The 23725-nt window shown below is 41.9% G+C and overlaps 1 protein-coding gene across 1 annotated transcript; it reads left to right on the forward strand.

Moving 5' to 3' along the window:
• The first annotated feature begins 53 nt into the window (after positions 1-53).
• Positions 54-21822, forward strand: ttc7b (tetratricopeptide repeat domain 7B). The gene is made up of 21 exons (XM_084569328.1): positions 54-217; positions 3244-3398; positions 3525-3600; positions 4276-4368; positions 4827-4990; positions 5903-6024; positions 7021-7099; positions 7522-7697; positions 7902-7965; positions 8079-8216; positions 8365-8553; positions 8746-8863; positions 9170-9227; positions 9528-9600; positions 9791-9951; positions 10059-10175; positions 11274-11371; positions 16877-17017; positions 18882-19084; positions 19865-19938; positions 20182-21822. Exons 1-21 carry the CDS (start codon positions 97-99, stop codon positions 20327-20329), a joined length of 2568 nt encoding a protein of 855 aa, XP_084425454.1. The 5' UTR covers positions 54-96; the 3' UTR covers positions 20330-21822.
• Positions 21823-23725: the final 1903 nt, after the last annotated feature.

The following is a 23725-nucleotide window of genomic DNA, read 5'->3' on the forward strand; positions in this document are numbered from 1 at the left end:
CGGAAGCGTAGTTTGTCCTAAACGTTAGCCTGACAGCTGTACTAGCGAGAGGGAGCCTCTGGTGGTGTTTTGGTCCAGTCGACTTCACTCACGAAAATGACAGCGAGGAAGTCTGGCTCACGACTGGAGACAGAGATAGAGCGGTGCCGCTCGGAGAGCCAATGGGACAAGATACCGGAGTTAGTACGACAGCTCTCGGCCAAACTCATATCAAATGGTAAGAAATGTGCGGGTTTACTCGTTGTTCTTTCATTCAGTGTAAGGCCTCCTCCCCGGCCTCAGTCCTCGGTACTTCCTGACAGCGGCTGCCGATGCTGGGAGTTTTCAGCACTCTGCTCTGTTTGGAGCTAGTTAGCTGGCAAAGGTCAAGTAAGACATTAAATGTTTCACAGTAACTTGCTCTACATTTGAGCGCTTTGGTATGATACGTTAAGCCTTAAGCGTATGGACAACTCATTCCCTTACAATTAGTTGTTGTGGTCTGACAGCTCTAGCTCTGCCCCCTGAAGCGGAACTCCATTCAGAAACCTGCCGATAGGTTAATGCTGTCTTGCTTGACTTGCGTGACAAGGTAATGACGTTTTATAAATGATCACCACCACAGTTGTAGTGAAATAGAATTGTTTCACATTGTCTGCTCATTTCCCCTCATTCACCCAAATGATTGATTCTGGCTGCTACGATAGCTGCTCATCCAACTAACTAGCTAGCTAACAGTTGAGGTTTACAATGAGTGAAAAACCCTCTGTTGGATCTTTAGTGGAGCCGATATTTCCACAACAAGTTGTTCATACATTTGCCGAAGCCGTATAATATTGGGTATTTTTTAAATGATGGTTTTGCATGATTGAATTGCTACAGTTTTACTATGTAGCTAAGATGAGCTATGGCTACATGTTCACTACGGTCAGTAATGTATCATGAGGTAAATATTATGTTACGACAATGTAACTTTTTATTCAGAATTTAAATAAATATTAAATCATGCATTGTTAAGTTCACCTTTAATGACGAATTCAAGTTTTTATTGTAAACCAAACCTATACAAAACTGTACACATTTGGCCTCGTCAACATCGTGTTGCGTTCACACTGACACGGATTTTTCACTTTCCTTTTTTGGTTTTATAAGAAGTTTTATTACATTATCTTAACTGAGCTCCGTGTAAAAATCCATCTCATTCCATCATGCCATGTGATTCAAGTTTGCATATTCCTGTTACATTAATATTAATGGATCAGGCTTGTTCCAGTACATCCCACAGATATTTGATCAGTTTGGCCATGATTAAAAGTTTCCCAGCAGATTGCATTGTCACAAGATCATCAATGTTATTTACTTCTGTCAGTGGTTTTAATGTTATGGCTGATCGGTGTACAGCACTGCAGATCCTGTGCATGGTGGTTTATCCTGCAGCCATTACTAATAGTGGAAGCAGACTGCTTGTGGTACTTAATGCATTTCCTTAACATAAAAAATAAACTTCTTATGTAATTAATATCTCCTGCCGGTGGCATCTTCATGTCAGGATTTCTGTATGGCAGCATAATGCAGAGGCAGCATCCAGAGCCAAACTCCACTTACTGAGAAATTAATCAGTAAACAGTAAAGGCTAAACATTAAGAACTCAACTTACTGAATAAAATTAGATGGCAAGCTGCCACAGCCAAGGGAAATAACTGAAGAAAGTGCTCCTTGTATTTGTAGTAGGTCTAAAGATAATCTCTGGTCTGTCCCTAGCATCACAGTCTAAAAAGTATTGTTCAGTTATTGTAAACTGCAAGCCGGTACTTTTGTTCTTCAGGTTCTGTGCTTTAACACATTTAATTAACATGTGCCACTAAATTAAAGTGCCAGGTCTTCAATTTATTTTTAATAGTTGTACATTAATATGGATATATGGCCACTCAGCACATATTCAAAGGATTCAAATGTAAATCACTTGGTAAACCTTCTTTTGCGCAGCAAGTTGAGATTGTACACCAGGATAGATACAAACTTGTTCTCTACAACCAAGACAGGACTTTATGACCATAGCCTCAAATGATTTAGCAAAATGGCAAACTGATGCCAAACTTCAAAAACAAAACGGCTGGTTGCAGTTAGCAGAGTTGGTAGTAAGGTTGTAGAACAAGGTTGTATGGACAAAACGATCTTTATTACAATGATGGAAAGAGGAGAGCATGGAACACAAGCACACCTTAGAGCAGCACTTCATCTTCTGTTGTGACTTCCACAGGAACTGGCACACTGGCATTTACTAATCATTTCACTGCTGGCAGAAGTGTGGAGGAGAGCATCGAAACTCATTATCATACCATTCATTAATCAGCAGGACAACAGCATTAAGCATAAAACCAAAGCAACCAAAAGGCCAGTCACCTGATCTCCTTCTGATAGCTGCATTCCACCTGCTGTAGATCAGACTAAAGACAAAGTGACTCCACAACAAGAACAAAAGCGCTGCAAAAGGTTTAATTAAATTAAATTAAATTAAATATAAAAAATTTGATGTGACTTAATGTGTCCTGTTACCTTTAAACAATTAAATCTTGGGCATTGTGTATTTTCAAGAAAAAGATAGATTCAAGAAAAAAAATGTAACAAATCAAATACAAACATGTGAGCATGTTCGATTTCAGTGAAATCATTTCGGAAAACTTCTGACTTTGTTTTCCCATTTTTATCTTGTTTGGACATGCCTCCATATAAAATGCATTTACATTATAGAATACAAAGAATCATTTAGAATTAGTGCAATTATGAATGTAACCTAAAACAAGGATTCTTGGTAGGACTGTGAAAGGTTTAAATGTTGATGTGGATTTCAGTGGAATGTAATTTGGCACATAGGTGACTGACTGGGCCCAGTAACAGGATTACAGGCCATTTCAGGCTTTGAAAATCTCAACACACACACACACGATTTAGAAACTTGTCCATAATTCTAGCTGGTATGTGTGCAGGCAAAGCAGTCTTTCCTTTAATGTATATGAAAAAACAAGTCACATCTAGGGCAGGCCTTAAAGTGAATGCACTGAATTTCCTTAACTTTTTGACTAACCTTAGACTGATCATAGATTGACCTTAGACCCGAATGCGGCGATGTGTTCTATTGGATTTAGTTTTGATTTGTAGACCCTGTTTTATTTACCTTAATTTTGTTAAAATTGAGACATGAAGGACTAATAGGAACAGTGTCATGATTGCTCTTAACATTTTGTGTGTTGTATCTGTGTGTAGATGACTTAGGTGAGCTGCTGTTGGGAGAATGCAAGCTTCAGGTGTACTTGAAGGAGAATCCCATCAAACAGGGTGCCAGTCCCAGGGGCCCACGGCCTAAACTGGTGGAGGTCAGGAAGCACCTCACTGCTGCTCTGGACAGGGGAAACCTCAAGGTAACCATGGAGTGAGAGAAGATTTACAAACTGACTGAATGACTGTGTTGTTCATGTACACTTTTCAGAAATCTGAAGAGCCACACATCCATTTAGTCTTTTTAATATTCCACCTTTCTCCTTCAGGCTGATTACCTCCAGGAAGCTAGCCTGTTGATGGCCAAAGTCTGCTATGTGGAGGGGGAATACAGAGATGCTTTAGGTAAGCCACAGTTCTCGGGTCTGTTTTATCACACGCGCTCATATGTGTTCGCTCATATTAATAAAGATAATAATTTTATTTATATAGCACCTTTGTGTGAGTTTGCTTTGACTGACAGCTTAGCGTAAAGTAGAGGTGAGTTAAAAGAACTGAAAGATGCAAGAACATAGTAGAGAGAGGACACGAGAATGAAAGAAATCATAAAAGATAAGGATGTAATTGAGAATTTTAAAAGCGCAATAAAATAAATAAGAGAAAATAGATGATTTCTGCAGTTAAACGACGCAGTTAAACAACAAAAGACTACAATAAGCAGTAAAAAAGATATTGTCCCATAAAAGAAAGTCAGAAAGTCTGTGTTTTAAGAATTGATTTAATTTAAGTCTTTTAGACTTATCTCCTCAGGCAGTTTAATCCAAAGCTCTGAGCGGCTCTGATCCTAAAAACATGGTAACCTTTAGGTTTAAAACTGGACTTTGGAACCGCCGGAAAAGACCCATTGGAGTATTATGTGGCTTGAAACTTGACCCAAACCTCATTAAAAGTGATCGGTACATTCTTGAAAGTTTGTATGTTAAGTATGTGTTGATTTGTTTACATACAGAGTAAGTGCCATTGATTTTCATGTATAAAATACTAATGAGTCAGTGATTTTCTTCATCGATGCTTTGACAGGTCACTACAGCAGGGTGAACATGGATGACATGCAGCTGTCGGGAGCTCCTGTGTACAGGCTGTCCATGATAGCGGAGGCTTATGCTACTAAAGGTACACACAGACACACAAACACACAGTTTTATGTCTCATGTCCTTCTTGAACGTTACCTTCTGTCCACAGGGTGGCAGTACAGTGTCACCGCTGATAATAGCTGTGGAAAAACGGGCAAAACCAGTAACACTAATACATGAACACAGGCATCACTGTTTGTCCTTGAATAACGAGTTTTTAGTTCACATTTTCTCTTTTTTTGTTTTGTCGTCCGATTGCCCATAACAGAGTGCAGTTGTTGGGATGACTGTACACAAGTAGCTGTGTAACTGAATCTTTCAGTCATGACTGATAAAACATAAATGTGCTGAATAAACTTATATATTATGTAAGTGCAAAATGAATATTAGGCACTGATAACTGACTCGTGGCCATTTTCACATTTCATTAATTTTCCTGTCACCCTGGTGATTCTCTCTCTCTCTCTCTCTCTCTCTCTCTCTCTCTCGCCCCCCAGGCTTGTGTCTAGAGAAGGTCCCAGCTGCCTCTCCTTCCCTGTCCAATAAGAACACTGGGTCTCCATTGTCCAATAGGAGCACAACAGACCGAGAGCAGGAAATCATCACCTGCTATGAAAAGTCTGGAGATATTGCTTTGCTCTACCTGCAGGAGGCAGAAAAGGTGTGTGTGTGTGTTTGGAGATGTGAAATGCGCATACTTTTTGGTAACTACGCAGCAAAGTGTTTTCTCCCAAGAGCCACACATGTGCAGATATCTTGTTAGCGCCTGGACTCTCAAGTGCTCTGCCATCCTTGTGGGTGTGTGATGAATATTCTGCTGACAGTGTGCAAGTTGACTAATGCGCCACCGTCCACGGTAGCCAACTGGCAAACAGACCTCTTCCTCTTTATTTGGAGAGCGTCTGAGAGGACACACAGGCTGACTTGGCGAAGTAAACGGCAATAGAACGCAGAAGGAGACAAATCAAATAGTCCCAGCATGAATGTATTTATAATCATGTGAGAAACAGTCTCTAAATTCAACAAAAAAAAAGATGAGATGCTATAGGTGTGATTTAAGGTATAAAGAAAAATTCGATAAGTATGCACACATTATATAAAGACAGAAATCAAGAGTTATAGAAATATTTTAAAATGTCACAGTGATGTCTGGGGGTGCTACTCTGTTTATTACTTTGTGGATTAAATATGTTGCTAAAAGCATTATGATATACAGTCCAAATCTGTCATCACTCAGCCCCCAAAATAACTGCCCCAAAAGAAGTTCAACCTTGTCATATTAGTAACCACTGAGATCCTTCTTCTTGACTTTATGCAGCCCTTACCCATGATGTTCTCCATTTTCTCAAATTTCAAATCCCCTGAAACAAACATACCACAAAGGTCATTAACTTCCAACTCTGCATCGTCATTTGAAGAGCTGAACTTCACATGCAGGTCACAAACGTATCAGTCAACCCTTGTAACTGATACAGAGCAGCTCGTTATTTTTAGTTAGATTTTGGCAAACCATTCTGTCACTTCACTTAACTATCTTTCCTTCTTTTATTTATCCCCCTATGTGCATTTGTAGGCGATATCAGCAGGGATTCAGAACCGCAGCCCAAAGCCTGGCCCAACAGCCCAGGACCAGGAACTGGGCTACTTCCTGGAGACAGGCCTGCAGAGAGCCCACGTCATCCACTTCAAGAACGGGTAAGAGAGAGAAACAGACAAAACAGTTCACCTCAGAATCCAGAAAGCAGCTTAATAACCACAGACTGACTCTCTGGAAAGTTTCTAACACCATGCTTGCCCTCACTGAACTTTTTTCAAGTTTAGAAAGGGCGTCAGTTGCCCAAACTGAAATCACGAGCAACGCTTTGTGGGCACTTTCCACCCACTTTGCAGTTGTCGTGTTACAAAGCTGCTGACATGTGGATGAAAGCAGAAAAGTGTGAATACGGTTAAGTAACACAATGAAGCTCGAAGCAGTTCCCACAGTGTGTGGAATGAGTAGTGGTGGTGCAGCAGCTGCCTGGAATAAAATAGTGTTATCTTGTATTGCATGGAATTTGTCTTTGTTGTTGCTAATGATTGTTTATGCTAAGAGTCTCAGGAACAGGAAAGAGAGCAACCTAAAATATGTTGACACCGTAGATGGGCCCCTTTTATGGGAAATGGTCTGAACTTCTGTAGCAGTTTTCTACGTCAGCGTTACTTAGAGGTCTTTACAGTGTTTCTCATTCATCCATTAAATCACACAAACACACATGCACACACACACCAATGGTGGAAACTGCCATGTACCATTAGTTACTCATCTGCCATTGGGAGAAATTTCAGGTTCATTGTCTTGCCCAAGGACACTTCGCCAGGCCTACGCTTAGTGAATAACCCACTCTACCACCTGAGCCACAGCCAGTACATCCATATTAAATCCTAGTGTAATGTGTAAACACATCATCATGGCAAGAATTCAGGACTTGCTCTCCTTCTAAAAAAAAAACATAAACATAAATCAAAGTTCTGAGTTTTGAATATTTTTTGCGGGGTCATCTTGAACTAGCAAACTTCTACATATGCATCCATGCTCTGATTTATACAAAGATAGAAACAAGGAAATGTTTGAAACATGCTAGACACATACATTTACTCACTACACTGTCTGATGAGTGTTTTTCTTCCATTTTCCTGTCTGCATCGCCATAGCAACCTGACACAAGGTGTGGGCAGGTTTCGGGAGATTCTTCGGGCAGTTGAGACCAGAACCACCCAGAACCTACGCATGGTGAGAACTTAGAAGGCTGTTCGTCTGTTTTGATTAGAGATGAGAAGATGTTTACTCCTCAACAACAAACGAACATTTATGCAGAGCTAAGCTAACCTTAGCAAATAAGTGCATTTCTCAAAATAACAAACTATTCCTTTATAACTAAGGTAGTAATACCCAGCTATTTACACAGTCCTTTAATCTCTAGGCACACCCATTACCTTTAATCTCTAGGCACACCCATTAGAAACTCTAATAAGGGCAATTTATTTCAAAATACACCACTAGACGGTAGTAGATTTAATTTGTATGTGATGACCAAACGGTCCAGAGTTAACATCGACAAAAGTAAAGTAATCCCAGTGAAACTAGGAAATCTCTTTGCTAAATGTGTGTGTTTGTGTTTGTGTTTGTGTGTGTGTGTGTGTGTGTGCATATAGACCATAGCCAGGCAGCTTGCAGAGATCTTGCTCAGAGGTATGTGCGAACAGAGTTACTGGTCTCCTCTGGAAGACCCGCCCACAGTGTCGCCGCTGGACGATCCTACACGGCAAGGACACACTCACAGCAAAAACTACAGCATAAACCGGCGGTCACGAGTGTACTCGGGAGAGAAGTAAGCGACTCCGTGTGCTCGTTGGTGCTGCTAAACTGAGAATATTATGGGAAAATAGCCAACATGGCTCTAAAGTGAAATCTGTTGCCAATGTACTTTTTCACCAGCAGCTCTTCCTATCACTTTTCTGCTCATTTTACTCTTTCTCTATCTCTCGTTCTTGTCCAACTCCATCTTCCCCCTGCTGTGTTTCTCTCCTCTCAGTCTGTTTTGCCCTCAGGAGAACACAGAAGAAGCTTTGCTGCTGCTGCTCATCAGTGAGTCTATGGTAAGACACAAACACTGTACATTCATAGATGTTACACTTGACTTGTAAACCTTGATTAAGTATTTTTTTTAAAGTTTTTTGAGCATCTATATATATGTTTGTGTGTTTTTCAGGCTAATCGTGATGCTGTTCTGAGCAGAATTCCTGAACACAACAATGATCGTATCATCAGCCTGCAGTCTGCGTCTGTGGTGTACGACCTGCTGACTATAGCTCTGGGCAGGAGGGGGCAGTATGAAATGTTGTCAGAGGTGAATAATCCCTCAGTGGTCTGCATACTCACAATCTTAATGATAGTGAAAAGTCTTCTATGTTTCCCCTTGTACACCCACTTGAGGGACTTTACAACCTTTGAATATAATAATATTGACAGCTGTGTCCTATGTCTGATGTGTCCAGTGTTTGGAGAGAGCCATGAAGTTTGCCTTCGAGGAGTTCCACTTGTGGTACCAGCTCGCCTTGTCGCTAATGGCAGCTGGCAAATCAGCTCGTGCTGTTAAGGTCCTTAAGGAGTGCATTCGTCTGAAGCCTGACGATCCCACCATCCCACTGCTGGCTGTCAAACTGTGTATTGGACCTCTGCACTGGGTGAGAACCATACAGCAGTCATGGTCTAGCTTCTCAGTTTCTGCAGCTGTTCTTAAAGAGGAACAAACACTTTTGCTGAGGTTGTCTTCAATATCTGATAGTGGCCTACCTGAACAACATCATCATTTCTGACTTCAAATGTTAACCCTTGTTTCCTCTTCCTCTGCCTCATTTTCCATTCTCACAATCCAGTTGGATGAAGGAGAGTGCTTTGCAAAGCTGGTCGTCGACATGGGAGAGAAAGCAGCTGAATTCAGAACTAAAGGCTTCTTGGCCATTGGCCTGGTTTACAGCTTGAAAGCCACCGATGGTACGTCTTCCCAGTGCTTGAGAATCTCACCCTCTTGTTGTTTCTTCCTTAAAAAACATTAGAATTAAAATCTGTGTTAGTTTCATGTTTAGTAGGAAGTGTAGCAGACTGTGTAATGAGATTTGTTTACATAAGCAAAACCCTGCATCCATTTCTGGTTTTGGCCTGGATGTTTCCCGCTGTGGAAACATTATGTGCCAGATACTCTGCTCTGTTAATATTAATGCGTCTCTCAGATGACTGCAGTGATTCATAAACAGTATCATTGTATTATGTTTCTAATTGTTTTTCCATGTGTCTCTTTAGCATCACTGCGAAGCACACAGGAGGAGTACCAGAGAAAAGCTTTGGGAGCGTTCCAAAGGTTTGGGCTGAGCTGCGCTGTTTTCTTTTTCACACGCATGTTTCCCTCTGAATTGTTGCTGCGTTTTATCTCTGACAAAATTTGCACCAGTTGGAAGTTAATACCCTACCAGGCTATTGTATTTTACATTGACCCTACAGCTGTTTGTGTAGTTACTAATATGTCCTCAGTGTATTTGTCTTTTTTTGCTGCTGCGCTGACCTCATTTCCCCACGGGGATCTTTAAAGTTTAAACCTTATTTCATTTTTTATTCAGCATGTCTAAACACAAAATGGCTTTCTTCTTCTTCTCATCTGCAGAGCTCAGAGTCTGTCTCCAACCGACCATCTTGCAGCCTTCTACTTGGCACTGCAACTTGCTGTGTCCAGACAGGTAACACAATATATAGGAAAAGAAGAGGGTACAGTTTCTGTGTGCATATTAAACCATGCAAGTCTGAGGTCTGAGAGGGACACTGAGGAGCTGTATGTCTTTCATTGAACTTGGTGCTTTTCACCCCAACTTTAGTAAAACCTTGTACCATATATACTGTATATATTTGTGTGTGTGTTCTTGTGTGTAGATCCCAGAGGCGCTAGGCTATGTTCGGCAGGCACTGCAGCTTCAAGGAGATGACGTCCACTCCCTTCATCTGCTGGCCCTGCTTCTCTCTGCTCAGAAACACTACCACGACGCTCTCAACATTATAGAGATGGCACTGTCCGAGTACCCCGAGAACTTCAAGTAACCACCGCACACTAGCACCACATTTCTTTGAAGACACACATGCACTGCTGTGCGTGTATAGGAGGGTTAGCATACTGTGAGCTTGCCTGTGTTGTGTTTCGTAGTCTGCTGTACACCAAGGTGAAGATGGAGTCGATGTGTAGAGGACCAGAGGAAGCTCTGCTCACCTGTAAACACATGCTGCAGATCTGGAAGAGCTTCTACAACCTTACCAACCCCAGGTACACACACATGCTATGTAACAAAACATCCTAAAATAAGAGTTTAGAGGGCCACTCATATTAAAATGAATGTGTCTGGGGCCTACACAGTCAGGTGATAAGAAAAAATGTGTTTTTGTTATTTTGTTGAATCAACACCTTAAGCAGTCCCAACAAAAACAATATAATCTTTATGAAGGTAGGATTTACTGCATTAGTGTTGGATAAGATTGCATTAGTTTTTGCTTGATGAACCCAATATCATACACTTACTGTGTATGCCTACACACAGAAACATGCTTTTAAGATTCATGGAGTTTTGCATTAGAGAAAATGTCCCAACATTCAGTCTAATGGTGTTAGCGGTAACTTTTGTAGCAGATCCTACGTGTGTCGTGCTATTTTTGTGAATTTAAACACATTTTCATTACAAAATTACAACATTAACATGTTTACTGTCTATATAAGCAAGCCTGTATTAGTTTGATTATTTTTTAAAGATTGTGCATATTTGGTGGAAACTCAATTTACTTTCACTTACAATGGAATTGGGCTAGGTTTATCCTTATGAAGAGCTGGTACGCTCAGTTTTCTGGGTAATGAAAGCTTTGTTCAGGCTGCGGGCAAATCTGATTTGTTTCTCTAATCTGATCTTTGGGACTGTCTGCACTGTGATTTGCAAATGATCAGGCTGATTTGTGTGTCTGTACATAAACAATCTATCTGCCTGGGTCAGTCACTATGTAGCTGTACTCGTGAGGCAGCTTTAAATCGTCTTGTTTTGGTAGATGCCTTCCAGCTTTGTGTGTGCAGAAGCTTTGCCCAACAGGGCCAGCAGACAGTTTACTGCATTTGTTCACAGGCTGTTGTTCTCCGTGATGTCCTCCATTGCCCTTTCTCTCTCTAGTAGCAGCATGGATTTTGCTCAGCAGTTTTGTTCCTCTGGGTTTGATGTCGTTATGTGGTCACATTGCGAGTTACACGAAAGACGCTTAGAAGTTCAATTTCAATTGGTTCTGGGCATGGTGTTTGCTGAGCAACCCAGGCCGTGCAGAAACATTGTTGTATCTGTGTGTGTATCTGTGCCCTTATTTACATTCGTGTGCGTGTTTGTGGCAGTGATTCGGGGCGTGGCAGCAGTCTGTTGGATAGAGCCATAGCAGACAGACGACAGCTCAATGCCATGACTCTGCCTGACTTCAGTGACCCAGACACCGGTATGCACACACACACACACACAACTCCTCTCAACAAACGCACAACATTATTTTCTCAGATCTAATGGTGACCCTCAGGATTTTATTTTACTTTTTTGCACATGGGAAATCAGCTCTTGTTTTTAATGGTTTAATCACAGGAAGTGATTTTAAGTCTGTCGAGGGAGAGATACTTGCTCTTTATTTATTGACCCATCTTCCTTCTTAAGTACAGGTACCAGGGGGAAATGTCTATTAAAAGCAAAAACTCTATTTTACTGATTTCTGGTCAGATGTTGTTTTGGTAACAATATGTTAGAACAATTCAAAAGTTTGGGATACAGTTTAATTTTAGAAATGCTTTTTAGGTTTGTAAAAGTTGCATACAGACTGAGGACCAGTGGCCTGTGTTTCTTTCCTTTCTTTATTCCTTGATTTATTTCGCTCATTTCTGTTTTATTTCCTTTGCTTTAGTCTCAGGTTCTTCCTCTTCCTACTCTGGTTCTGAACCCATCTCCCCCATTTCCCCGTCCATTATATCCACCTTCTCCTCCCCGCTGTCCTCTCCTTCCTCCTCTGTCTCCTCCCCTGTCTTCATCCTCCAGCCTCCTCCCCTTCCGCCACCCAAACATCCATCCTTCCTGCCTTCTTTCCCTCCCCCTCCTCCTCCTCCTCCACCACCTCCACCCACCAAGACGAGGACACACTCCTTTTGCAACCACGTCACTCGCCGCCGGCTGTCCTCCAATTGTAATCTGCCTCCACGTCCACCCTGCCCGTAGCATGGTGTGGAGAGTGACCTTAAGATCATCAAGTTTTGGGGAAATTTGCCGATTGGTTGATATGCAGGTTTCTCTGGTGTTTTGTTTGCTAAACAGCTACAAATGAGTTCTTCAACAATAGCAGATTATTGATATATATCAGATGGTAATGTTAACTTGTCACTGCTGTTACATATAGCGTCTAAGATTGGCTATGCCTGACGTGTTACTAAATCAGAAATATGCATCTATCAGGTGTCTAGCATTTTTTAGAAGTACACTCAACAGACTTGTGTTTGTAGCAGACTTCTTTTTCCAATGGAAATTTAGACGCAAGCTTCAATTTTTGGTTCCATGCGTTACACACTTGTTGTAAACATTCCTACAAGATTGTGCTCACAAGTTGACACAAATGCATCACATAATTTCTGAAGATTTATCAGCAACATTCACGCTGCCAGTCCCAAAGGCTCATTGTCATGTTCACGGGTTAGGGTTAAGGTTGAGACGGCTTTTGCTTTGTGACATGGTACATTACTTTTAAGTGGAAGTAACTATAATTAGGACAACAGAAAACTGTCACAGATAGCCATGTTAATAATTCAGTACCACCACAATACTGTCAGGAAATTATCCAAATTTTGAAGAGTCACGAGTTGTCTGTGAATACAGTGTTAGCACAAAGCACCAGAGTAAACAATCAGCCACGGATCGTCTTCTCATCACTAAACTAATAAGCTGACCAACAAGCTAATAGCCCAGAAACTCTCCGTGCCATCGTGTACTTTTAACCTTGAACCCGAGTGACTCGTTTTAAGCCTCACAAACATGGACAAGGAGTTTAAAACTAAAGTGACTAACCCTTATGGAGTGTTGGACCTCCCTCGTAGTTGCACAGATTGCTCAGACCTGCTGTGAGTTTCAGCATGTTTACAGATACTTTGAGTGTGGATTTGAGTGCAGCTGAGCCTTGCTTTGCATTTCTGCTACTTGCACACCTCACACTCGATGCAGCCAGGATTTAGAGATCAGTCTGGGTTTTTTTGTTGTTGTTTTTTTGTATTCCAAAACAATTTTCACAGATTACAGCTTCACTCTCTCTCTCTCTCTCTTTTTAATTCTGCCCTGGTTGTTTGTCTTGTGTTCTTGTTATTATTTTGCATCTCTCTCTGAGTATTTTTCATTTCAGCCTAACACTAATTTGTCTCACCTTCTATGTTGCCATCTTATCTAGTAATGATATTCGTGCAGGAAAATAATAATGGCTCTTTTTTAGTTCCATCACCTCCTTATGTTGTTTCGCAGATAGTCAGAGAGCAGTGACATTATTTAAAACTGCGTCTGTAAATCATCATCATCATGATTACTGAAGCGTTGACTTTTTTTTTTTGTATTTGCACTCTACATAGGCCAGCGGGGACTTTTTGTGTACACTTTTGTCACTTGAAAACCTTTCTTAGAATCGTGGGCTTATCTCTAATTTAAATCTCACTGTGCTGAAGTGCAAAATAAATGTAATGTTCCTCTGCTGTACCTCATTTTGAACCGAAGAAAAATGAGCCTCTTTTGTGCTTTCGGTTAATTCAACTTTATGGCTTTTACTGGTAATAAATATTCCAGTAGGTAAGTGCCTATTTGAACAAATTAGAATGTTAAAAAGGCACAAATGGAAGCAGCCCGTCTGGTCATGTCGTCTAAAAGGACGCTGCGAAGAGTGAAAACCTTGCTGTGCTCTACAGTCTACCTTTTGGGAATCAGCGCTCTTTTTCTGTCGTAATGATCTGGATGATTTGGATTTCTTCTGCCTTTTCCTCTTCCTCTTCCAATCATTAACAGTCGTCTTTCTGTTTTTCTTTCCCATCCATACGTTTTTTCAAGGCGGCCTTCAGGACGCTAACACTCTTGGTTTTTCCTCCATGTTTTCTGTTTGTAAGTAGCCATCTAACCTCCATCTGACCTTCCTTTTTCCATCCATTTTCTGTCTGTCCTTTGTTCCCCGTTGACCTCCCCTTTTTCCGAGTGAGGTTCAGATATATGCGCGATATCAGTTCGAAGAAAATATGTGCATGTATCTTCTGCTTTAACGTCCGCAGCCAGGGAGTATTTTTATCATTTTGCTGGTGTATGATTTAAAGGAATACAGTGACTTGGTGCTTTAGTGCTTACACATTATTCGCATGCTGTCACATTAAAGTACTGAGGAAACAACTTTGCCTTTAGTTGGAAATTGTTCCCATTGTTTTATAGCACAATACAAGACAAAGGTGTAGTTTTTCTGCACATTGTGGATCAAAGGGCAGGCTGAGTTATTATATCAGCCATGTTTATTCTTTTCAGTAAAGCAAAAGAGAGAAAATGTCGAGAGTAACATCGAGAAAGAGGTCAAGAAGCAGCTCCCTAAGCCTCTGTGACACGTGGCTGTAACTGTGACAGATCGTAACTGTACTGCAAGCCTGAGGCAGATCGCTAACAACCTTAGACCCCTGCAATAATTTCACCAAACCGTCATAATAGATAGAAATCTACTGTGGAAAGTCTGTAAAGGAGTATGAATGAAAAGAAAAAAAAAAAGGTTGTGCAGAAGATAAATCTACTATGAGAGGCCCCTATAATAACGTGTTCATTTTTAATACTTTGTTTAAAGTGCTTTGCAGGCAGTGACTTTGTGATGCCAGACCTTTACTGCAGCTGTATTCGGTTGTTTGTGGGTCTTTTTTTCCTTTCCTTAAAGAGTCTGCACTATAAGCCCATATTCATCATAAAACTGTAGCTAGAATGTTTTTGTCAACACCTAAAATAATAAAAATCGTGTCTAACATACGTACATGGACATAACAGTTACTGTTACTTTGCAAATGTGAAGGAATATTGAGTTCTCCGTGAAGAAATGTCATCACAGTCGATTCACAGAGAGGAAACACGCAGCTTTTGTAGTGCTGATTATTCGCTTTGGTTCCTGTAAGTCAACGTATTCCTTTAATTCAGTGAACAGCTTTAGTGCATGTTCCTGTGTGAATTGTGGACATTTGAGGCACAAATCACTCCAGGAGCTACCATGGCAAATATGTAAATGTTACGTTAAAAAAAAAAAAGAATTTAAAGATAAATGTTCTCCCTCTGGGTTTTTGTTTCTATTCATTAGATGGATTTGAATGCATATTACAGGCACAAAATGGCACTAGTGAAAGCAAATCCATATGAAAACATACAGTTACCCTTCAGTTCCTCTTTCACCAACTGACTGCTTTTATTCTTCCACTGTCAAGGACTTATCGCCTGTATAAGGTTTAGGCATTACGGTGCATAATAAGAGTTGCACTCAGGAAAGTAGAAGAGGTGAGTCTCGTCAATGTGAGGTTAATCTAGGGAACAATATGTGAGGCTCTGTTTTGACATGATGTCTTTGAATGTGCTCTACTAGGCTGGGCTGCTGCATGGTAGCATCTAATAAATGTCTCCTCAAATTAAACAGCCCTTCAAAACAGGATTCTCAGCTTCAAATGCATTTGTGTTTGTGAGACAGAAGCAGACATCCTCTTACCGTTTTTCTAAATCCACTTATCAGCAGCACGCTCTTCCTCTCTTGCTCTTTCTCTCAGCTTTAATATTCAAATCTCCTTTTATCCTTATCTCAGGCATCTTTTACACACGGGTGGTTTCTCTCTCTGAAGACACAAACGCAGTTTATGTCAGTGTAGCGGAGAAGAAATGGGACGCACCGGGGGGGGAACCGGATTAATAACAGAAGGGGGACGGGAAATCTTCCTTTCATAAGAGTAAAGCTTTTATTCCAGCTAGCCAAGATCATCAGTATTTTTATGTAACTCAATCCCCTCGTGCTGTAATTGACAAGATAATTCAATAAAATGAAGGAAGCACAAAGATAAAATGAAGTCATGTGTAACTGAAGCACAGCATTTAAAATGATGCTTCAATAAACATCGACCACGGTCTGCAAAATGAAAGAAAACAGAAAATGTGGTTTATTATGTTTTAACCATCGAATTTATGAATTGCACACGTACAACACATTACTGGGGATTAAATCATTGTTGTTTAGTTGATATTTATCAGCTGAATCTATAAAAACAGTCAGAGATTTTGATTACATATGAACCTGTTTATGCTGCGAACATCTCAACAGTTTCTGTCTTAATTTATGTAAGTACAGTAGAGCACCTACTAAGGGATCTTTAAAAGTACTGAAATACTTTTGAATCACTCAAAAATGACAAACAAAAGGGTGTTGCTTTAACTAAAACAGTATGTATGGCCTTATGACAAGTCCTAAATACTTATCACGTCATGTTTTGCTTTCACAAATGTGGATTGCATCTGCATTGTCCCATGTGGTGGCCATTTTGCATCCCTGTAATAGTCGAATGTAATTTAAATGGGGAGACAAAATATCACAGTAACACTTGTTTTAGTTACTAATGAGCAGAGCGATGCAGTTGATGCATGTTGGTGCAGGAATCATCTGCACTATAACACTGTGTGTGGAATGGTGTGGACGCATTAAAGTGCTTTCGTGCTGGCACAGGAAACCAACGTGTGACTTTTCACTGCGACCAAACACTTCCGAAGATTTCACTGATAGTGCCCTGCTCTCTTCCTGAGGCTGTGGTGATCAGTGAGCTCTGCTGTTGCGTTTGGTTGAGTTATTTACTTGCATTGTGGCACACGGCTGCCTAACGCTGCTGTAGTGGTGAGATGGTGAATTCAAAGACGCGGCGCGCGTGACAGTTAGATTCTTTCTCTCCAGGTTCGGTGCACGCCACGTCCATAGCGGCCAGCCGGGTGGAGCAGGCTCTGTCCGAGGTGGCCTCCTCCCTGCAGAGCAGCGCCCCCAAACATGGACCCCTGCACCCTTGGATGACCCTGGCCCAAATCTGGTTACATGCAGGTGTGCTTGCACGCATTCACACATTTTTTTCTACATACATATTAATATTTTAGCACTTTTTAAAATAGCACTTGCATGAAGGAAAATAGCATTTGTGGTGAGAGCAAGGCTAGATGATATCACGATAGCACTTCCTGTCTGGGGAAAACAACATTATAAAAAAGCTTGTACATCGCCTAGGCATGTGTTAGTTTAAGGTTGGCAAACAATATCATGAGTGGGGTTCATGTGCAGTGATACCGCTGGGGGTCAGACCTCCACCAGGGGGTCTTCAGGTAAATCTGAAGGGTATTCTTGTCTCAAAACTCTTGAAAGAAGTGAAATTCGGGATGCTGTCATCTCTTCGGATCCTCAAAATACTTCAAATGGTGCATAGTTACACGTATTCAGGAATGAAAAACACTTTCAGTACGAGAAACTGAAGAAGAAAACCTGACAAACTGGCACCTCAACACTAAAAGGCAAATACTTACACACGCCGTAACGGTCACACACGCAGTTTCCTGCACAGAGGAAACACAAGAAAAGAAAATAACACTTTTTTTTCACTCAGGATGAGGTTAAGGGACTCCTGACTACTGTCACGTTATTTCTGGTATATTTAATCAGAAGATGGTGTTATTTCACACTTACAGTATATACATGTTATTGGCTCTCAACCGCCATTAAGTGCAGAAATGTCTCCTTCAGCTGTGATTGTATCTTGAAGCTTCTGCCTTTTCTTCTCATTCTGTCACATATGCTCATCCTCCCAGCACAGACCTCATCAAACAAACAGACATGAGGTCACGGCGAGTGTGCCGGCATTAGCTGGCAGCACCGTATTTAAGAACAGTTTGATTAGATATGTATTAGATTTTAGATGTCCCCGGCGGTACTCTGGAGCTCTTGATCCTCGTTTCGGCATCGGCAGCAGACCAAATCGTAAACAGGCTGAGGGGCACACGTAAACACATGCAAGCAGTGCACACACACACACACACACGCACACACACACAGACGGAGGTAGTTTGTGCTTCTTGTTTATCTGTGCAGCTGCTTCCTGTCAGAGGTGGTCATTTCCAGCTTGGCGAACAGCTAATGTAATCAACCAATCAGAGGACAGACAGACAGACAGTTCAAACTCATTTCCTGTCTGCCTCATGCGCTGTCCGTATCGTTCTGTCTTCATCACAGCGACACAATGAAAGCATTAGATGACCTTCACGTAGAAAATGTTTTTCTCGTCGGCGCCATTTGAGGGTGAAAAATTAAAGTGCGTGCTCCTTTAATCATTTTTGCTTTGTGTTTGTTACCTCAGCGCCACGATACGTCTAGACTACAGTTAGCTATCTAGCGGTCATGATTCAGTTTAAGAAGTTTACCGATGTTACTTGCATCAGGGCAACATTTAAGGGATACGTGGCCTTGCGGTTTCCATGAAGCGGCCTGCCGAGCGCTATTTGTTGCCGCTTATTTTTGTAATTCCTGTAAAAACCACGGTGACATCACCCGTCCGCCACCCAAAAGATCTTTTCAAAAGATCTCAGCGGCGCCGGTCTCCACCTAATTTCTAGCTAACTGAAAAATGAGGAAAGAGGTGGAGCATGACTGGAGCTGAGACAGATGGGGACAGCTAGAGGGACAGCTAGCAACCGGTGAAGACACACAGCTGTTACTCAAAGTGGCCCAAACCTTATTTATGCATAACTTTAAGCGTTAGTACAATCAAACAGGTGAGATGTATTAAAAGTCAGTGAATGAGAGACATGGGGGGAGGAAGGGACATGAAAACTCCTGACCATGTCTCATAACTATGCCTAGAACGCCAAATGCCAAAACGACTGTTTACCTCCTCTCATATTCCAACCTTTCCTTCCCACAGCTGAGGTGTACATCGGCATGTCCAAGCCCGCCGAGGCCACCGCCTGCACGCAGGAAGCCGCCAACCTCTTCCCCACGTCCCACAACGTTCTGTACATGAGGGGTCAGATAGCCGAGCTGAGGGGCAACATAGACGAAGCCAAGCGCTGGTACGAGGAGGCCCTCTCCATCAACCCGACCCATGTGAAGACCATGCAGAGACTGGTAATACACCTAACATTCACATGCTCTGCTCTTGTGTTTGGTCCCTTAAGGACACAACAAATCTTGCACTGACCGCCCGGTGGTTTGTGTGTTTTGTGTAATCAGCCAGAATCCTCTGGGGCATCCCTTTTAGACCTCCTCTGAAGACGGGGAATAATGTCTTCCTCTTTTTTTTTTCTTTCTTTCTTAATGGCTCGGTCTCATTCTGAACACCGTATCGTCTGCCTTTGTTTGTGGTGCTCCACGCATCACAGCCACCCCCAACCAGAAGTGAAACATTAAACCCTCATAGAGCCAGTCTGCATCAGGGCTGAATTACTGGGCCCCACCGTCCCCAAACTCAATCAGTAAAGGATTACTTAACCATACATGCAGTGATGCCCAGTCTCAACAGTTCATCACACATAGTCATGGCAGCCAGGTCCAGGATGCTGTGGATACATTTTGAACAACAAGAAATGCATTTCTCCTTTGAGTTCATGAATTGTTGAACTCTTGGGGGCCGCACATTTGTTAGACACGTTCCTTCACTTTAGTTTCTTGCAATTTATTTAAGTTACAGCTGGTAATGTCCCTCACTCTCTGCAGCCTCATTTGTAATCCCAGGTTTAAAAGAAATTGAGAATATGAAGGACACTTAAAATGAGAATGAATAACGCAATGAAAAATAATTCAGGTTGATGGATGCATCGTTTTAAAGGGTAGTAAAGTCGTATAAAGTGGCCTCGTCAGAAGAATTCCTTTAGGCGCATCGTAACGTGCCTGTCCCTTTCTCCACAGGGTCTGATTCTGCACCGGCTGCAGCGCTACAGTCTGTCTGAAAAAGTCCTGAGAGACGCTGTCCAGGTCAACAGGTAGGTGTGGGGGTAGCGGTGTGGGTGGGGGGAATTCTGTCGTTCTTTATGGCGCTTTCAATCATTTTCTCTTTCCTGCTCTCCTCTAATCTCTGATTCCTACCTCCTCTCTTTCATTACTTTCATTTCACGACTTTCATTTCCTCTCCTTTACTGTTTCCCCATCTCTCCTCTCCTCATTCCTCCTCACCCCCTCCTCTCTTCTTCACTCTCTCCTCCTCTCCTCTCCTCTCCTCTCCTCAGTACGGCTCATGACGTGTGGAACAGTCTGGGTGAGGTGCTGCAGGCTCAGGGAAACGCTGCCGCTGCCACCGAGTGTTTCCTCACCGCCTTGGAGCTGGAGGCCAGCAGCCCCATCCTGCCCTTCACCATCATCCCCAGAGCACTATGAGACACACACACACAGCTTCTACACAGTACTGTAGCAAAGTGGCACAAATGATGGACCTGCATACACACCACACCGCATGCCTGCATGCCAACCACAAACACCTGCACAAAGCTGTACTGCCATACCTGCAGACACACACACACACACACACACACTTTGTATATACGTGCAAATAGTACAAATAAACAGACACAGATGCTTCCCTTTGCCCACCCTCCTTTCCCACAATGCCTTGCTGTGGCTGTGGCACATGGGCGTGTTTGGGCGTGCGTGAGGGTGTGAGTCCGTGTGCCGATACTTCACGTGTCAGTCTGCACTTTCTGAGTGCCTGTTTGTGTCTGTGCATGTGCACCCACGTCCGTGTATGTGCGCCAACGTGTTTCCCCGCGCACACTCGGCTGTGTGCGGTTTCTAGTATGCTGTGTGCGCTTGTTGTCTAGTCCTGTTCAAAGATGTAAATACGATTCGGTTTGATTCACTACTCTGGTGTCGCGTTCAGGAGATTTTGTTTACGTTACTTTGTCCAAAAGTCCACACACGCACACACGCACATACATACGTCTATAAAATTTTACTGAAATGGATAATTGTTGGTTAAAAAAAAAAAGAAAAAAGGTTTATTGATGTTTCCTTTGAATGCCAAATATGTTATTTACTCAGATGCATCACACGCATTCACTTGTTGCTGTTCATATGTAGAGGATCACCGTTACTGTATAGCTGGCTACGGACAGCCAGGTCTTTGAGAATCCACTGGAGCGTCGACAGACATGATCAACAGATCACCGAAGAATCAATCAGTCAGTTAAGTCTCAATGCCAAAACGCTGGGTGCATTCACGCGCAGAAAATCTGATCCGTAGGAGGTAACGTTGAAGCGGTGGATGTCTTTTAAACTGAAGCACATTTATTTTCATACGCCGGTCTTATATGCCTTTTTTTTTTTTTATTTGTTGAACCATATTCCACTGATGTTTCGTCGTGGTGTACATTTTCCCAGCACGTGCAGTATTTTAACCAGTGGCAGCAATTGAAATGAAAGGAACAGACCTTCATGTCTCTTCTAACTACGAGGCTCTTCCAGCAGATCGAGTCCCACTAGCTGGACACCTTAAGAGAGTGCCACCTGCAAAACATTGAAGTTTTGAGTTAAGTTTTAATAACAAAAAAGGAGAATTTGTTACATTTACTCAAAGATCAGATTTTCTGTTTCTGTAACTGCACCCTGGGTGATTGTGTTGTTTTTGTGTCCTGTCACAACCAGATGAATATAGTTTTATTTTTCATTTGATTATAAATACAAAGAATTATCGTTGTATATTTGACTGTTCCAAGTGTATTATTATTATTTTAGAGAGTAAATTATAATTCTATTTTCTGGAGAGTCACTGAGATGCTGTTGGAGGAATGAAAGGATGAGCTGATGTGAGTCAGTGAGTCTTTTGTGCTGTACATGAATGACTGAAATTAGAATGATAATAATGACCAAGATAATAAAAGTGTCTAAAAAATGAGGAAGGCTTCTGTGTTATTTGTTGGATGTGATCCACTGAAAACATCCCCCTGGTTTCTTCCTTCGTGGGATGAGAAAAATATTTGCTTTCAGGCTTAGTGTTTCTGTGTGTGTGGTATTCCCCCGGGCTGTGACCTCGAGGCCGGCGGTGTGTGTTACTTTCTCGGGTGTGTGTCTGTCAGCGCGCAGGTGGATTCTTCTTTTTGTGTGTTTTGTATGGGAGGATTACAGCGCTGACAGGTTTTGTCCCGGAGTGTCAGGAAGCCACGGTTCAGTCTCGCACACACACCCCCAGTGCTGAGGACCCCGCTGGACTCTCAGGTGTCACTAACAGTTAATCTCTCAGAAAGGTCATTGCTCGGGCCCAGAAACAAACACGGGGCCTTCACTAGCCTACTGATGATCAGTGTTAAACAGAACACAAACTTTTTCCCAACTCTAAGTGTTAATATTTTTCATAGGACACTATTGTACATTTCACGTGTCTGCTGAACCTATTTCTAAGGTTTTAGTTTGGTCCCTTAGAAGAACATCTCCCAGCTGTGTGAGAGGGTTTATCACCAAGGCGTTTCATAACAAGTACTGAAGACAGGTGTTCACACACTGATCAGCCATAACATTATGACTACCTGCCTAATAGTGTGCCCTTTTGGTGCCACGGCAAACCTCACCAGTCGAGACACGGACTCCACCAGACGTCTGAAGGTGTGCTGTGGTGTCTTCAAGGATTCTTTATTGTCATTTCAACACATGTTGGTACATGAGATGGAACGAAATGAGTTTCTCTGGTCCCGATTCAAGCCATAGCAGAAATAGTAAAAAGCATAAATATAGAATAAAATTAGCTAAGTATACTACAAAATACCAAGAAATATATCTTGCACCCAGACGTTAGCAACAGATCCTCCAAGTCATGCAACTCGGAGCGTCAGTGGGCCAGCCTTTGGTCCCCATGTGCATCAGTGATCCCTGGCCGTCCATGACCCTGTTGCTAGCACACCACTTTTCCTTCACTTGGACCACTTCGACAGGTACTGACCAGGAACACCCAACAAGAGCTCGGGTTTTAGAGATGCTCTGACCCAGTAATCACAAGCTGGTCACAGTACATCTTCTGAAACATCGCCTTTGAGGACAAACTGGTCACTCGCTGCAACGTATCCCAGGGGAGGGGATACCGCGAATGGCTATTTCATACATTTTTCATAAGGAAATGTTTTTTTAAAACTGAAAAAGCTAAATTGAAATTGTTTTTTGTGACAGTGACTATAATAATCACTACATGTTAATATAACCTAACATTCCTTGCAGTGATTACATATAGTACAGGTTTATATTTCATTACAATACTTACATGTGCCTACTTTTTAATTTCCTAAGTAGTCTCCTACTGTAACATTGATACTAAAGGAGTGCTAATCCTGCCCTCTGATGAATGATCAATAATTAATATTCAGAGCTTTTTTCAGACTTATCATTTCAGAGGATCTTTGTCGTGGCTGATATAACCTGAGACTTCTATCCTTGCTCCAGTTTGGCACTCAGAAATCTTGTCACTGCAAATAACATCAAGACACACACCAGTTAATTAAAACTTTAGCACAATAAACACACAGAAATGCTGCTTTTCAAACATCTCAGTTAAAATCCATCCATGACAGATGACTTCAGATTCAAACAGTTTGTCCACCCTGAAAACACAAAATAAAAAAACTGTCTCCAGGGTATCTACCCTGTATAATGTTATGACCAACACACGTTTGCTCCATTCTTCTGGCTCTCAGGTGAAAAACTGAAATATTCATGCGAGTTTAATCTGGAGCCGGCAGCACCTGGTGTGTGTGTGTGATAAATCTCAGGAAGAATCTTCTGCACGCTGGAGTG

This window comes from Chelon labrosus, assembly GCF_963514085.1.
Source record: "Chelon labrosus genome assembly, chromosome: 20".
NCBI lineage: Eukaryota > Metazoa > Chordata > Actinopteri > Mugiliformes > Mugilidae > Chelon > Chelon labrosus.

Bases quoted from the DNA above. Each gene is read 5' to 3' on its own strand.
- ttc7b (XM_084569328.1), top strand. From the start codon at position 97: ATGACAGCGAGGAAGTCTGGCTCACGACTGGAGACAGAGATAGAGCGG. The intron at 218-3,243 runs GTAAGAAATGTG...ATCTGTGTGTAG, and splicing joins GGCCAAACTCATATCAAATG to ATGACTTAGGTGAGCTGCTG. The intron at 8,554-8,745 runs GTGAGAACCATA...CTCACAATCCAG, and splicing joins GTATTGGACCTCTGCACTGG to TTGGATGAAGGAGAGTGCTT.